General features: G+C 40.9%; 1 protein-coding gene across 2 annotated transcripts in view; it reads right to left on the bottom strand.

Annotated features, from left to right (window-relative positions):
* Positions 1-6,766: 6,766 nt before the first annotated feature.
* Positions 6,767-17,462, bottom strand: part of LOC141083564 (LON peptidase N-terminal domain and RING finger protein 1-like) — a 67,705-nt gene continuing 57,009 nt past the window's right edge. For both annotated transcript variants that reach the window (XM_073567908.1, XM_073567907.1), the window contains one exon: positions 6,767-13,315. In XM_073567908.1, the coding sequence (XP_073424009.1) occupies positions 13,160-13,315 (156 nt within the window). In that variant the 3' untranslated portion in view covers positions 6,767-13,159. The remainder of the gene's footprint in view (positions 13,316-17,462) is intronic.

The following is a 17,462-nucleotide window of genomic DNA, read 5'->3' as shown; positions in this document are numbered from 1 at the left end:
AGCTGTTAAAATAACAGCTAATATTACCCTATAAATCACTCGCAGCTAATACTCCCATGTCTGTTCGCCAGTTATAAATGGCAGCCATGACACTGGTGTGAACAGAGACTACACTTTTTATGGCACTCGAGCCAATGCCGACATAGCTTTGTAGATGTCTCTCCAGTAATTACTGAATAATGAAGAAGGCGTAATAGCGCAAGACATTTTTTATTATTCCAAAGGGTATGAAAGTGTTCACGTCCTAAATTGTTGAATCAGCTGTAACAGGGAAAAAAAATATTTCTACTTCTTCACCCGAAGGGGAACTCAATCCACAGTGAGGAAACCCCGTCTATTTTATTCCTCTCACCAGGGGATACAGGTGCTTCTCACAAAATGAAAATATCATCAAAAAGTTAATTTATTTCAGTTCTTCATTACAAAAGTGACACTCATCTATTATATAGAGTCATTACACACAGAGTGATCTATTTCACGTGTTTATTTCTGTTAATGTTGATGATTATGGCTTACAGCCAATGAAAACCAAAAGTCATTATCTCAGTAAATTAGAATACTTTATAACACCAGCTTGAAAAATGATTAAATGATTTTAAAATCCAAAATGTTGGCCTAATGAAATGTTTGTTCAGTAAATGCACTCAATACTTGGTCGGGGCTCCTTTTACAACAATTACTGCATCAATGCGGCGGGTCATGGAGGCGATCAGCCTGTGGCACTGCTGAGGGGTTATGGAAGCCCAGGTTGCATTGATAGCAGCCTTCAGCTCGTCTGTATTGTTGGGTCTGGTGTCTCATCTTCCTCTTGACAATACCCCATAGATTCTCTATGAGGTTAAGGTCAGGCGAGTTTGCTGGTCAATCAAGCCCAGTGATACTGTTGTGTGTAAACCAGGTATTGGTGCTTTTGGCAGTGTGGACAGGGGCCAAGTCCTGCTGGAGAATGAAATTTCCATCTCCAAAAAGCTTGTCGGCCGAGGGAAGCATGTAGTGCTCTAAAATTTCCTGGTAGACGGCTGCGCTGAATTTGGTTTTAATAAAACACAGTGGACCTACACCAGCAGATGACATGGCTCCCCAAACCATCACTGATTGTGGAAACTTCACACTAGACCTCCAGCAGCTTGGATTGTTGCCTCTCCACTCTTCCTCCAGACTCTGGGACCTTGATTTCCTAATGAAATGCAAAAATTACCTTCTCCTGAAAACAACACCTTTGGCCACTGAGCAACAGTCCAGTTCTTTTTCTCCTTGGCCCAGGTAAGATTCTTCTGGCGCTGTCTATTGGTCATGAGTGGCTTGACACAAGGAATGTGACACTTGTTGCCCATGTCCTGGATACGTCTGTGTGTGGTGGCTCTTGAAGCAATGACTCCAGCAGCAGTCCTCTCCTTGTGAATCTCCCCCTGAATTGTTGAATCGTCTTTTCTTAACAATCCTTTCAAGGCTGCTGTTATCCCGGTTGCTTGGCACCTTTTTCTACCACACTTTTTCCTTCCACTCAACTTTCCATTAATATGCTTTGATACAGCACTCCGTGAACAGCCAGCGTCTTTAGCAATGACCTTTTGTGACTTACCCTCCTTGTGGAGAGTGTCAGTGACTGCCTTCTGGACATCGGTCAAGTCAGCAGTCTTCCCCATGTTTGTGGAGCCTAATGAAACAGACTAAGGGACCTTTTTAAATGTTTAGTTAATTATTCTAATTTGCTGAGATAATGACTTTTGGATTTTCATTGGCTGTAAGCCATAATCATCAACATTAACAGAAATAAACACGTGAAATAGATCACTCTGTGTGTTAAGACTCTATATAATATATGAGTTTCACTTTTTGTATTGAAGAACTGAAATAAATTAATTTTTTGATGATATTCTAATATTGTGAGAAGCACCTGCATATGCTTGCGTGAATCTATATATATGGTCATTCCAGTGATGAAAAATAATCACCGTTCCTCAGGTAAGGTCTTCTTCCTCTCCTCCATGGTCCATTGGTAATGCCCACTAACTCATTGTAGGTGCCTCTTGATGTGGACAGGGGTCAGCATGGGCGCACTGACCAGTCTCCAATCCTTTACACAACTCATTGTGATGCTCCACGTGTTCTGGCATCTATCAAGGCCAACATTGACTTGTTCAGCAATTTTGGCTACATTAGATTTTCTATTGGATCATACCAACCTGCCTAGCCTTCACCCCTCTCGAGCATCTATGATCTTTGAATACCCATTACCGTATCATTGGATCACCAGTTGTCTTTCCTAAAGACTACTTTTGGTAGGTACTAAACACTGCACCCTAGGAACATACCTCAAGACTGCCATTTTAGACCCAGTTGTCTAACCATCAAAATCTAGCTTTTACCCTAGTCAGATCATTAAGACTCCATAGACATTGGCGTTCATTACGTCAGCCAAACCTGCTGATAGCAGTAGGGTCCTCTGACAGCTATCTATTGTGCTCGGGGTCTTTACACTTGCCCATTTTTATGCGTCCAAAACATCAACTTTAAAAATTGACTTTTGACTTGCTATTATATCCCGTCTGACTCTGATGAGATACTATTTATAGATCTGTCACCAGATTTCACATTACAAACTCCATACATTAAATATATCTCTTAGACCAGAGGAGGATGGTGTATTTGCTGTGAAATTCCATTTCAAAATGGCTGAACATACCTTTGTGAAAGTTTAAACTTAATTCCCTGCCTAGCCTGATTGATAGCTTCTCAATGTCCATCCTTCCTGCTGAGATCTCACAATGCTAATAACAAGCTGCAGCCATCAAGCTGGTTGGGTTGTTAGTGACTAAATAGTTGTCAGTAAGACTGGATGGGGGGAGATTGAATACATTTGGACTCAGGAGTTCTCTTACCTATCAGCTGGACTCATAAAATACTCAAATTAATATCAAGATTGTACTGCCATTTGAACATAGATTTTCAAAGAACACTAGTCTCATAAAGTCAAAGATCCATTCATAATGTTTGTCATGATCCAGACCGGGTTTTGAGTCCTGTCTTTCCATGTTCCTGGTCTGGTCATTTCAGGGTTTAACTTTTCTCAGCCTCAGTCTGGTTTCAGGTTTGCTCTTCAGCTCCGCTGCATCCTGCAGGCGGTGTTAGAGCAGTTCTGCCTTCAGCATGTGTATCTGACTCCGGTATATCCTGATTTGTCCTGCTGTGATCCCTGACTTGCCCCGTGTCTGTTTATTCCCTCTGTCTGTTTTGCCTTAGTCCTTCCCTGTAAGTTTGACTCCCTGGTTTTGACTTGGCTTGCATTCAGACCTGCTGCTGTCTTCTCAGCTTCCGACCTTTGCTGATCCCCTGGCTTGTTTCTGACCACGTGTACTGCTGTGACCTCTGGTACTTCTGCTCCTGTTTCTGACTCAGCTCGTTTGACCACTCTTTCGCCACCTGGTGGTGCTTGTGCTGCTGTTCAGTGTTGCTACGCTGTGTGTGTGCAACCTCTCTTCCCTCACCAGCACCCCCTGGTGGAGGATGAACTATACTGCACTGCAGTAGCATGACAGTGTCCAGTTTGAAGATCCACTTTAAATGAGCAAAAGTAATTTACTGATGAATCGAAGTCTCCTTCCATATCTGTCCTACGTGGGCAAAGAAAGATATCTCGAAACCACTGGGCAGCACTAACTAGAAGAAAAACACTAATTGATGGGATTGATGACAGCACCAGATAGAATCCCCACTATCTGTACTTTTTACACTCCTTATGTCCATATTATAGATGCTATAATTTACCGTTCTACTGCATAATATCAGTGACATTAAAGTTAGTGCACAAAATGGACAACCTCAATCTACATGCCCTACTGCATAACAAGGAGAAGCCCTCCACCCCTTCAGAGATATTCCATCAGTATATGCCATGTCTGATCGCTGCAGCTTCCACTTGTGGGATCCATACTTACAGTATATGCAGAACAGGGGTCCACCGCTGACCTCCGTTGTGCCCGGGGAGTCGATTGTCAGGTGTGTGGCATTCTCTATTGACTCGTAGAAGGAGTTACTGAACAAGCCAATGTGAACAGAGGATCTGTTTTGGGGTGGGCTAGACTCAGTGATATGCTGTAAATGTCTACGGTAAGGATACTGGCTTGAGGATCTCCTGCTCTGAAGGGCATGGCAGCCCACCCACGTGAATATATCTATTTAATAACTCATTTTTCTGTGGTTGCCCGTAGCTGTAAATCCGATCGACTTTAGCTGGAAAGACTGTTTATTACTACACGTGGATGGATAGGTAGATCAGAAACTACCTTGGATGTTCTAGAAAATAGGAATTTACAACTAGAATATTTATTGATATATAAAATCAACCACCAAGACCAACGGTGAAATCTTCAATTAATGCTCGGCTACAAGGATAAGTGTCAGCAACTGTAAAGTATGTGTGATCATGCATGACTATTCCGCTATTGTTATACAATTTGTAATCCTGTTTAGTCCCACAATTTACCAGATCTCGAGAGAATTTGTGTTAAAAAAGGCTAAATGTTACATATGGGAATGAATATCCCACTATAAAGTATATGAAAAAGACAATCAAATTACACACTCTAAGAACCTAATTAAAAAATACTGTAAATCAACAGCCCTTTGTGTATGTTGAATATTCACTAGAATGTGTTACACAATAGACAATTTATGACATTCTAGTAACGTTAAGATATGAAACATAGTTTCAGCCAAAAGCATTTATGTCTTAGCTCACAAACAGGGAAAAAAGAAGCCCTACCTTGTGTTTATACAATCATTAAATGAAAATACTACCATCTTTGATACAGATCTATAAATATATATATTTATATTAGAGTTTTGCTTTCATTTAGTTAGATTTTACTGTATGAGGAATAGAAAGAAGATATTTTGTTGGTACTTGGATACATGCAACAGCAAAGCTATTTTTTTGTTGTATATGTCTCTGTTTAATACTCTAACTGCACAAGGGTGTAACATAGGAAGGCTATTTTAAATCACTGTATATGTCTCTATTTAATACTCCAACTGCACAAGGGTGTAACATAGGAAGGCTATTTTAAATCACTGTATATGTCTCTATTTAATACTCCAACTGCACAAGGGTGTAACATAGGAAGGCTATTTTAAATCACTGTCTCTATTTAATACTCCAACTGCACAAGGGTGTAATATAGGAAGGCTATTTCTATTTTAAATCACTGTATATGTCTCTATTTAATACTCCAACTGCAAAAGGGTGTAACATAGGAAGGCTATTTTAAATCACTGTATATGTCTCTATTTAGTACCCTAACTGCACAAGGGTGTTATATAGGAGGGCTATTTTAAATTACTGTATATGTCGCTATTTAGTATTTTGTCTACACAAGTAAAATGTAATACATGGAAGGATATAAATGCATTAACACATGAGCACTTAATTCAGTGTAGATCAGTAAAGAGATTGTCTGATAGTGGAGTGTTTGAAAGGAGTTGTCATTAAGACATAAGGATGTCAAAGGCAGGGGGTCGAAAAAATAGGGTTTATATTTGAATGATCTAGTTAGCCAAATATCACAGAATGATGACCAAAAATTTTGAAACAGGACCTGCACCAATCACATGATTACTGACAGTTTTATTAAGTAGTTTTCTTAAAGGGAACCGGACATTAGAAAATTGACTATTTAACTATCCTATTGATGGCCTGTACTTAGGATAGGTCATCAATATCTGATTGGTAGGAGACACCCAGCACCTCCACCGATCAACTGTTACTGGTGCCGGCTTACGTTCTTGGATGCTCCTCCGTCATTTCTATACTGTGACTGCAGATCCGTCTCTATTATAATAGTTAGGGTGTGGATATGCACTACCCTGCTGCAGCCACTATAGATTCTGCAGTCCGGCAACATCTGAGAACTTCCAGCCACCACCATTAATAGCTAAATCTTTGGTAGTGCCTAGCGTCGCACCCTCACAGATCAAATTTTGATGGTCTATCCTAAGAGTAGGCCATCAATAAAAAGTAGTGAACAACCTCCTTAAGCTAATCTCATGCTTCTACAGGGAATAACGTGACATTGATGTTTGTAGCCAAACTATAGGTGTAGTGGTTATCCTATAAAGTAAAACCTGCCTCTTTGACTGGACCACCATTACCCCCGCCGAGTCATCGGGGCTGTACAGTACATTGGCCCAGTCACAGTTTGAAGAAAACATCCTTTCCCTTAATTGATTGCTCCAACCAAGTGACATCAGCGCTCATCAGTCTTTGAAATCCAGCCGAGACACTTGCATGATCTGGGTTCAGAACTTACTGCTCAACTAGATGGAGCGATCATAGGGAAAAGGACGTTGGAATGGGCTAAAAGCTTTAATGCCAGGTTCACACATTGAGTATTTAGTGTGGATTTTCCGCCAGGATAATTTCCAACAATTTTCAAAATGGTGAGTATCAACTTCCTGTCCTCTTAAACGCTGCACCACATGTGGATTTTTTGGCGGCACTTTTTGTTTAAATGCGCAGAACATCCATTTAAGGAAATCCATTCATTTCACTGGCGATCCCTAGGATAAGTTCACACATTGCATATTTAGTGTGTATTTCTCTGCAGCTTTTTTGCTGCAAAATCCACACTTGCTGCATGCTGACTTTGGTAAACCAATGTAGAAAACAACACATAGTGTGAATCACCATAAACACCTGTGCCCATGCAGGGGAGTACGTGTAAATTGTTCAGTGCAAGGAATCGATATAACCCACATAGAGAACAAATTGCACGTAAAAGAACCAAAGTATACTTTATTGAGTAGAAATCCTTAAAAGAAAACCATAGATCTTACATTACATTTATAAGGGATAGTAAAATAGTGAAAACTACCAGCGGTGGAACCACAGATCAGAGGCAATCAAGTGTGTAACAGCTATATACAAACACTCCAGACATTGATACTAGACATATTAACTAAGGTGGGCTCTATACCACCATGGGGCTGACTACAGCCACAATTAAAGTATCACCAAAGTGATTGTAAAATAAATAGGAGAGTGAAGGAGCAAAGGAAGTAATTCAATAACCACACAATAATTACCTCGGACCTGCAGTGGCACAACCCCTACGCGCGTTTCGGCTATGTGCCTTCTTCAGGGATATTCACACTTGCTGCATGCCGATTTTGGTGCAGATTTCAACTTTTCCATTGAAAAGGGTGAAATCCATGCAGAAATTTGGAAAGTATTGACACGCTGCAGAAAAATCTGCACTGCAGATTAATTGCCAAGCTGAAATTTTCAGCAGTGTGTAGATGAGATTTATTGTAATCTTATGTTCTGAGCTGGTGCTGTAATTTGCTGTGTATTTTCTGGACACAAGTCAGTACAGTGTGAACGTAGGCCATGTTCACACATGGCGGATTTGTGGTGCAGAATCTGCACCGCAAATCCACAGCAATTTACAGTACAATACAAGTACCGTTAAAAAAAAATGTTTTAATCCTATGCACACATTGTGGGAAAAAAAAAACAGCAAGAAGATGAAAACACGTTGTGGATTTCAAATCTGAAACTAATTATTTTTGATTTTCACTTCTAGTAAGGACTTAGTAAATGCAGAGTCTGTCTGTGGGACTTGTAGCGGATTTGTTTCCAAATCCTCAGAGAAAATTTCCTGCAACGTGTCAACATAGCCTTACCCTAAATCCGCAGGTGAAACCACCGGCAATTCTGCAACAAAAAACTAAAATAAAGCTCCAAAAATGTGGAAAATAAGTGTAGATTTTAAGAACAGAAATGGTGCAGATTTTAGTTTAGTACCTAAACAACTATAAAGTAAGTCCATTAATAAATGGTTACACAATGTAGTCTGGCCTATGAAATTATTATTGTACTTGTTAAATCCGGGCCCTAGGTACTCTCTGAAATATTAGGATACAAAAGGTCTTTTTCAGGAGGGTGAACCTGCTGAGTTTTGCAACAGAAAGATGCTTTAGGAAACGCCGACCTTTTTTTTAAGTTATTATTAGCATTTTGGTAATTTTCCAGAGGGCTTTCCAATGTTTTTTGATCGCCTTCGGGGTTTTTTTACGCATTTTTCAGCGTTTTTGTGGCAGATTTTTTTTACTGCCATTTTCCGGATGTTTTATTAACTCCATTCAACAGTGAAAGCAGCGCTAATAAAAGACGCCCATCGACTCCTATGATAAAATACTGAGCGCCTGAAGAAGGCTTCTTTTAACCGCTTGGTGTCTTTGGAAACCTGAAACAGTTAAAAGACACCCAAAAGACTGAACATATGATCAGCGGGTTGTTTTTACACAGTAATAATAATAAATTTTATTTCTATAGTGCCGACATATTCCACAGCACTTTACATTTCAGAAATGCGCATGTCCGTTCTTTCGAGCGTTTCGCACTTTTCCAGGTGGTTTTTGGAGCAGAATGTGCCTGAAAGACTTGTCGCGTGTACGTACTCTTAAAAGTGTGAATAGCGCGATGAACAGCACAGATATCTGCTATAAAGAAACACAAACTACAAAAAGGTGTATGCATGCATGCTGACCGTTTCCAAGGTTATTTATTTGGAGATAGAAAAAAAAAAAAAAGAACGAAGTAAAGCGGCATGAGCAAAAAAATGTAATGAAATCATTTACTTCAGAAGTGACAGAAAAGGCGCATATCAAAATCCTCATTTACTGCTATAATGTACTTAAAATGTCTATTAAAATCCCATTTTATCAATCACCACAACCTAAGTGACGTCATGTGGGCCTTAAGATCACATTCCTTGGCAACATAAAATTAAAACTGGTTTAAAACATTAGGAAAATAATAATAAAAAAAAAAAAAAAAAAAAAAGCAGGAGGTAGTCAAATAAATTAGAAACAGGTCATATAAATCGGCCATTGAAATTCCTATATAATCTACAATTGGCTGCGGATGTCCTACATGACTTGGCTACTGGGATGTGTCAGGCTTGTTGGGAATTACTAAGGCATCTTAAGCATCCCCTCCAAACTGCCAACCTGAGTAATGGAAGCCAGACTGGTTACTAGGAACACTAGGCCTGACTACCCATAGCAACCAGTGCTGCCGATAGTGTTTAGCTGATGTAGACCTCAACCTGAGCGACTCAATACATCCAATCCCTATATCAACCTTCACTATTACATTTTTTTCAAAACAAAAAACCTTGCGCTTCGGGTAGAAATTCTATTTTCAGATACTTGGAAAAATGTTATTCCTTTTGGGTCGATTTGCCAGATTTTTTGGACAGGATCTAGGCAACCATCAATCCCTAAATCTCATCCTTTGCTGGTGCCTAGTATACAACAATACTTATAACCCCCCCCCCCCCAAAAAAAAAAGAAACCTATAAAGTCAAGGCACTTCTATTTTTTTAAAAGGGGATGTCACTACAAGGACAATAACACCTATACTCGCCTCCGATGTCGGCGCCATTCCAACAGTGTTGGCACGGTCTCTCCTGGGGATCGTGTGACATCACTCGATCCCTGCGGCCATTCGGCGCTGGCTTCGCTCTCCATGCCTTCGGACACGATTCCTGGCAGATCCAGTAACGGTACCGACATCGGAGAGGCTTATAGGTGCTATAGGGATTGAGAAGAGTTTTTTCCAACCACCCCTTTAAGTTCCCACGATAAGTTTTGGTGTTGCACATTTTATATAAATTAGGTTACTTGCGTTTTTTTATTGCGTTTTTGAGTGCATATTTTAACTGTATTCTTACTGCTTTTTTGATGCTGTGGTTTTTGCCTCTTTTTGGTATGTCGTGTATTAAATGTTTCCTATAGTGGAAACACACTAAACCCATATGCATTTTTTTTAGCTGCAGATTTTCCGCATGTAATAAAATGCTAAGGGGACATTCTGCACAAAAAACTCAGTGACACGTGCCGCAGATCAATTTACGTTTAGTAATAAAAAGAGGGGACAGTGAGCATGAGATTTCTACAAATCCCAAAAGGGCACAGGATGCGTGAGATTTCTACAAATCCCAAAGGGGAACAGTGAGTGTGAGATTTCTACAAATCCCAAAGGGGCACAGTGAGCGTGAGATTTCTACAAATCCCAAAGGGGCACAGTGAGCGTGAGATTTCTACAAGTCCCAAAGGGGCACAGTGAGCGTGAGATTTCTATAAACCCCAAAGGGGAACAGTGAGCATGAGATTTCTACAAATAACAAAAGGGCACAGTGAGTGTGAGATTTCTATAAATCCCAAAGGGGCACAGTGAGTGTGAGATTTCTACAAATCCCAAAGGGGCATAGTGAGAATGAGATTTCTACAAATCCCAAAGGGGCACAGTGAGCGTGAGATTTCTACAAATCCCAAAGGGGCACAGTGAGCGTGAGATTTCTACAAGTCCCAAAGGGGCACAGTGAGCGTGAGATTTCTATAAACCCCAAAGGGGAACAGTGAGCATGAGATTTCTACAAATAACAAAAGGGCACAGTGAGTGTGAGATTTCTATAAATCCCAAAGGGGCACAGTGAGTATGAGATTTCTACAAATCCCAAAGGGGCATAGTGAGAATGAGATTTCTACAAATCCCAAAGGGGCACAGTGAGCGTGAGATTTCTACAAATCCCAAAGGGGCACAGTGAGCGTGAGATTTCTACAAATCCCAAAGGGGCACAGTGAGCGTGAGATTTCTACAAATCCCAAAGGGGCACAGTGAGCATGAGATTTCTACAAATCCCAAAGGGGCACAGTGAGCATGAGATTTCTACAAATCCCAAAGGGGCACAGTGAGTGTGAGATTTCTACAAATCCCAAAGGGGCACAGTGAGCTTGAGATTTCTACAAATCCCAAAGGAGCACAGTGAGCGTGAGATTTCTATAAACCCCAAAGGGGAACAGTGAGCGTGAGATTTCTACAAATAACAAAAGGGCACAGTGAGTGTGAGATTTCTATAAATCCCAAAGGGGCAGAGTGAGTGTGAGATTTCTACAAATCCCAAAGGGGAACAGTGAGCGTGAGATTTCTACAAATCCCAAAAGGGCACAGTGAGCGTGAGATTTCTACAAATCCCAAAGGGGCACAGTAAGCATGAGATTTCTGTAAACCCCATTCAATTTGCTGTAACTGTAAAATGCTGCGTTTGTTTAGCAAAAATATGCAACATAAAAAACCCATAGCGGGAACTTAACCTTACTCTCAAAGGCTTAGTGGGAAGGGATAATTTATCAAGACACATTTGATTTTGAACACCAGCCTTGATCCAGAATCTGCAGGAGCAAGATTTACCAAATTCATAAAAAAAAGCTCATGCAAGCGTCAGTAAATGTGCTTGTGTCCATGTGCCAGCATCAGAAAATGTGCTCCAGACGAGGACTAAAGTACATTTCTGCTATATTTTATGCCACCCTTTTGGCATAAATTATAGGGAATCTCTCTGGCCATTCCCCCTAAACTCACTTTTCAAAAAGTTGTAGGAGCGGGTAGAAAAAAGTTGCTAAGAAATGCATCATTTTTGCGCAACGTGTTGCTACGAAGAGGTGAATCGGCCCATTTAAGATGAAGGAGCAACACAAAAGGTGTATGTTACATGCCATCTCGTAATCATTTTTATGGAAGTACAATAAATTGTACTGATTGTTACAGCTGAATCTATTACCCAAGCTCTTATCATGTATTCTAGACTGGGTAGGGACGGGACATTTTTCTTTTGTTTTCCAAGTCTCTATGATATTGATGACCTATCCTCTGGGGTCCGACACTCAGAACCTCCACGGATCGCCTGTTACTAGCTCCTGCGGCAGTCAGATGTAAACTTCTGAACAGCACAGCTCTGATCAATGTGTAGTAGCAACTGCAGAGTACTGCAGATGAGCAGTACAGTAGGAGCTGATGTGCAGCACCTGGCAGAAACTGTTACACAGACAATGATGGGCTGCTTTGCTGCTTCTTAGCTCTGTTTAGGCAACTTGACCCGTGGTACGGCCAGGTGTCGGAGCCCTACTGATCTGTACATTGATTACCTATTCCAGGGATAGGTCATCAACATCATGTTCCTGGACAACCTGTTAAATGAGCACTTACAACAAAATCCAAGTTTTGCAAATATTGTAAATTCTGAACAATGCTACATAATGTACTTACAAAATTTAAAAAAAAAAAAAAAGAAGTTTCTTCATGAACAGAAATATGATGACAGTCAGCTAAACCATTTCGTAAAGTGCAAGAGTGCCTGCGGGATACTACTGCAGGGAAACGGTAACCAGCTTCAACTTTTATAGCCGCTCCAATTTTACAAATTAATTCCCTTCTATAAGCAATGCTCGGCTTAGCTTGCCTACAAATAAGCCTTATAGATAAAATCAGAATAAATAGAGAAACAAGGAAATATTAAAGTACTTAGTAAATCAAGCAAAAGGCAGTAAAAGTATAGTAAAATCACTTTGCAACAGTTTGGCCACTGGTTTGTTGGAAATAAGAGCGCATTGTAAAATAGAAAAAATGGCCAATATCAAACTTGTGGACATGCTAAAAACTTTTTTTTTAGAAAAACTTTCATTGAAGATGTTAATGGAGAAAGTGAAGTGACGTCATTGGATTTTCAGACATCGTAAAGGAATCTGTTACCAGGTTTTTACTACCTCATTTTATAGCTGCGTAATGTAGGAAAAGAGACCCTGATTCCAACGAGGTATCACTTAGCTTACTGGGTGCAGCAGTTGTGACACAATCACATTGTGTAGCTGTAGCTTGTAGCAGAGCTCAGAAAGCTGAGACCGCCCCACACACCACAGCTTTGTGTGTACATTGTATTCAGACAGTAAGCTGCTAATCAGTGCTGGGGGTGTGGTTGGACTAGCAGGCATGTGAGCTGTAGTCTGGGCAGTGATAATCTCCTGCTGTTAAAATACTCATTGTATTGAAACAACAGCACACAGCCTAATAAGTGACACATCACTGAAATCTGTGTCTCAGCCTCCTCCTAGCAAAAATCTGCTAACACATTCCCTTTAAAAGGAATGTGTTGTCAGAAAATGAACTTTTGTTTAAATCATTCAGTTCATACTTGAATCCAATGTCAAGGTTTCCATTAATGGCAAGTGATGGCAGCCCAGTAAGCACCATTGTTTTTTTTTTTTTTTATATATATAATGGACGGAGAGGACACATCTTAAGAAGGATGGACGATTCCTAAGATCTGTTCTGTAGGAACACGGACAGAATGTGCTTCAAGTGGAAAAGCCTTTCTTTTAGTGAGGTCATGGAGAGAATCAGCATCTGGTATGTCGGATCCAAAGGTAACACAGACAGGAGCCACCAACACCAGTTCGGACCGTCTGGAGATCCCTGAAAAAGAGACAAAGGAAACGAGATGCAAAAAGATCTAAAAAATAAACATGTTCAGTCACAATGGAAGTTGAAGAAACAATAAACCTATAAATCCTGGAAAACATGGCGAATAATGTCCCGCTGAGTTCTGACCAGTTTCATCTCAAGCTGGTGGCCAAACAAGGACCTACCATCTTACCAGGAGGTGTGGAGGCTTAGCAATCTTTAAAAAGAGCGGGACAATCTGATTTGTATGGGAGCCTCCCAACCACCCCCTGAAAAAGGATATTGGCAGAGAGAAGGATCGGGCCTGTTGGACTTTTATTAGCTGATCCAATGATTACCCACTGCTGAAGGAGCCTGGCGAAACCTTTCTCCTCTCTTTCCATGGAAAATACATGGACACTCATTCAATGAACAGCCGTTATCTCACGTGTATGGCTAGCTTTAGTTCTATTGCAGAGGGGAGAGGCTCCTGCTGCAGCCCATTGTTAAAATATTACTGGGTGGATACTGGGTGGAGCATAGGTGAGCGCCAAAGAGCACAGAGGATCAAAGAAAACAAACAGATAAAAATTGGAGCTAGTAGAGGTTTTTTTTTTTTTAAATTCATTTTCTATCTCTGTTTCTCTAAAGAGAGTCTGTCAGAACAATCCCCCACTCCCCCAAAAAAACCAAAATAAATACTTTTTTGGTCAAGTTAATCTCTGAAAGATAATGTTAACTATTCCTTTATAAGTGTAATAGATTGCTCCCTGACGATGACAAAAAAATGCTCATTTAATTTATGGTATATACAAGAGAGACTTAAGTGCTGTGGGAGTGTCAAAGCACTTTGCAAGCCTCCGCCTCCTTGACTCAGTCAAGTGCTCATGTGTCTTGAACAGAGAGGGAAAAAGCTGCTGCCAGGCTGTTAAAGAAACGGTTTATCTTCTGGAAGACAAAAGGATCAACCTTTAAAATCACAAAGGCTTCTCTCCCCCGACATGATCTGTCGTGGGACAGCCAGGAGCCCCCCCCCCGTACACATCAGATGGTGGCCTGGTACAGAGGGCTCCATAAAATACTAAAACCACAAAAAATATTTTTAGGATCAAGGCAAAAAGAAAACCAAGGTAGCAACAAGATAATGACCCCTAAAACTTTACTTTTATTCAATAATTAAAACCTGGACAATCCCAGTTCATAGGGTACAGGGTGATAATTAACACAGACACTAGAAAAAGAATAGTAAATACTCAGGGCCACTACACTCGCCCTAATAGGCCCTAACAAGTCTCTTCCTGCCCGCGGAGGTTGGCACCCTAGTTGTTGACGATGTGGCGCCCCCGCTCAACGTCGGTGACCCTATAACACCCTGAAAAACCCTAGTTGACGACGAGGATACACAGAAAAAACACAAACACTCCACTGAAATGATCGCCTGTATTACACGTGACCACGGCGCGTCACCGGAAGTGACGACACAACTGGGACGCGGTCAATATGAGCGTCGGAGACACAGAAAACACGCCGCCCATTGCACTGATCTCTCGGCTGGGGTGAGGAGACCCCTTTTTTCCTTTGCCCCTGATGAACCCTCAGCATCTAGGAGGGGGAAACGCGTCGGGCTGGGTCTCATATCTTCTGATGGCTGATAAGTATCAATGTTTAACGCTGACAGATTGATGGATGGCAAAATAGTTTTTTGGTCATTAGGGCACCCTGCAATTTAGGGAGAGTGCCGTCACTGCCGTCCCCGTTTACATTTAGGACTATTATGTCCATTACTTATGCTTAATCAGCGTCTTTACGCCATTTATATGCCATTAATTTCCATCTGGTGGATTTTCTGTGGTTATTTACCCGAAGTGCATTGATTGTGCATTATTGTGGTTGCATTTTGCATTTTTCCTGTGTAAACGTTTTTCCCTTTGGGGCTATATTCGGTCTGTCACTGTACGCAGCATAAGCCTTTTGTACTACGAGATAAAATTAGGGTGGGCTTATATGCCCACGACCGTACTACGAGACAAGTTTACACCTTTAGAGACGACATATAGTCTCTCCACCAGGGGTTGTTTTCGGGTGTTTATTGTGTGTTTGTGTTTTTTCTGTGTATCCTCGTCGTCGGCTAGGGTTTTTCAGGGTGTTATAGGGTCACCGACGTTGAGCGGGGGCGCCACATCGTCAACAACTAGGGTGCTAACCTCCGCGGCCAGGGAGGGACTTGTTAGGGCCTATTAGGGCGAGTGTAGTGGCCCTGAGTATTTACTATTCTTGGTCTAGTGTTTGTGTTAATTATCACCCTGTACCCTATGAACTGGGATTGTCCAGGTTTTAATTATTGAATAAAAGTAAAGTTTTAGGGGTCATTTTCTGGTTGCTACCTTGGTTTTCTCCATAAAATACTGTCAGAACATCTAAGATATATGCGATATATGGATCAGAGGCAGATGAACATCACAGACTATTGTCGGATTCCAGAATATTAAGGTAGAGAAAAAAATAAAAAAAGACAGTAAAGCAGTCATTTATAATGCCCTGTTTGGGTGAAAGCGTCCCCTCGGAGTCTTTAAGTATGCTATTTTGGTTTTGAGAACATTTTCCAGTCATTTGCTTGCAAGCACCTGGCGGCTTTTTAATGGACAGCCGCATCAATCTCGCTTTCAGAAGCCGGCAGTGTGGGCAAGGAGAAGGACTGCGGGGTGCGAGCAGGGGGAACAGCTCTACGCGGTGCACTGAGTTTGCTAACGTCAGTTTTTAACCACCTCCATGCCATGAAACAAGACTATTCATATCTGCTATGTATTACTATTACAATCACATTATTTGGCTTTTTTGAGGGTAGCTCCACCCAAAACCAATCAAATTCTCAAAGTTCTTTGCTATTTTGATTAAGATTTCAGATTAATTTATTTTTAAACAAGATCTACTACTTGCCAGTAATCTGTATTTTTTTTAACCTGATGTAAATGCCACTGTTCTCCTGAATCTGACGATGTTTTTCTTTTGTTCCTGCGCCTCTCCGTTCCCGAGATATGGCCTCCTCTTCACGGTATAGAAATCTGATCCTTTTAGCCAATTGGGCGTGGTTCTGGTCCTTAACATTTCCATGGCATCTTCTTGATGATCATGCCTAGCTGACTAAAAGGGCTAGACAGAGTGGCATGTGAAAGTTTGGGCACCCCTGGTCAAAATTACTGTTATTGTGAACAGTTAAGCAAGCTGAAGATGAGATGATCTCTAAAAGGCCTAAAGTTAAAGACGGCACATTTCCTTTCTATTTTAGGAAAAAAAAAATATAGTGTCATCTTTTTCATTTTAAAATTATAAAAAGGGAAATGTGTTCATGCCAAAGTTTGGGCACCCTTGGAGATTTGTGAGCTCACATAACTTTGACCAAAGTTTCAGACCTTAATTAGCCTGTTAGGGTTACTGCTTGTTCACTATCATCATTAGGAAAGGCCTGCTGATGCAAATTTTCCAGCCTTATAAAAACCCAGCCTCTAACCTGGTGACAAAACAGCAGCCATGGATTCTTCTAAACAGCTGCCTAGCACTCCGAAAATGAAAATGGTGGAGGACCACTAGGCAGGAGAAGCCTATAAGGACATATCAAAGCGTTTTCAAGTTACCCTTTCCTCAGTTTGAAATGTAATTAAAAAATGGAAGGAACAGTAGAAGTCAAGATAAGATCTAAAAAACCAAGCAAAATCTCAGTGAGAGCTGCTGGTAGGATTGCTAGAGAGGCAAATCAGAACTCCCGCTTGACTGCAAAAGACCATCATAAAGATTTAGCAGACTCTGGAGTTGTGATACATTATTCTACTGTTCAGAGACACCTGCACAAATATGGCCTTCATGGAAGAGTCATCAGAAGAAAACCTCTCCTGCGTCCTCACAATAAAATTCAGTGTTAGAAGTATGCAAAAGAGCATCTAAAAAAGTCTGATGCATTTTGGAAACAACTCCTGTGGACCGAAGAGATTAAAACAGAGCTCTTTAGCCACAATGATCAAAGGTATGTGTGAAGAAAAAAGGGCACAGAATTTCAGGAAATGAACATCTCGCCATCCTTTAAGCATTGGGGTGGATCAATCATGCTTTGCGGTTGTGTTGCAGCCAAAGGTACGGGGAACATTTCACGGGTAGAGGGAAGAATGGATTCAATGAAATTTCAATA

This window comes from Dendrobates tinctorius, unplaced genomic scaffold (assembly GCF_039654945.1).
Source record: "Dendrobates tinctorius isolate UK_male_01 unplaced genomic scaffold, ASM3965494v1 ptg000020l, whole genome shotgun sequence".
Classification (NCBI taxonomy): domain Eukaryota; kingdom Metazoa; phylum Chordata; class Amphibia; order Anura; family Dendrobatidae; genus Dendrobates; species Dendrobates tinctorius.
This window is presented reverse-complemented; position numbering and strand designations above follow the sequence as displayed.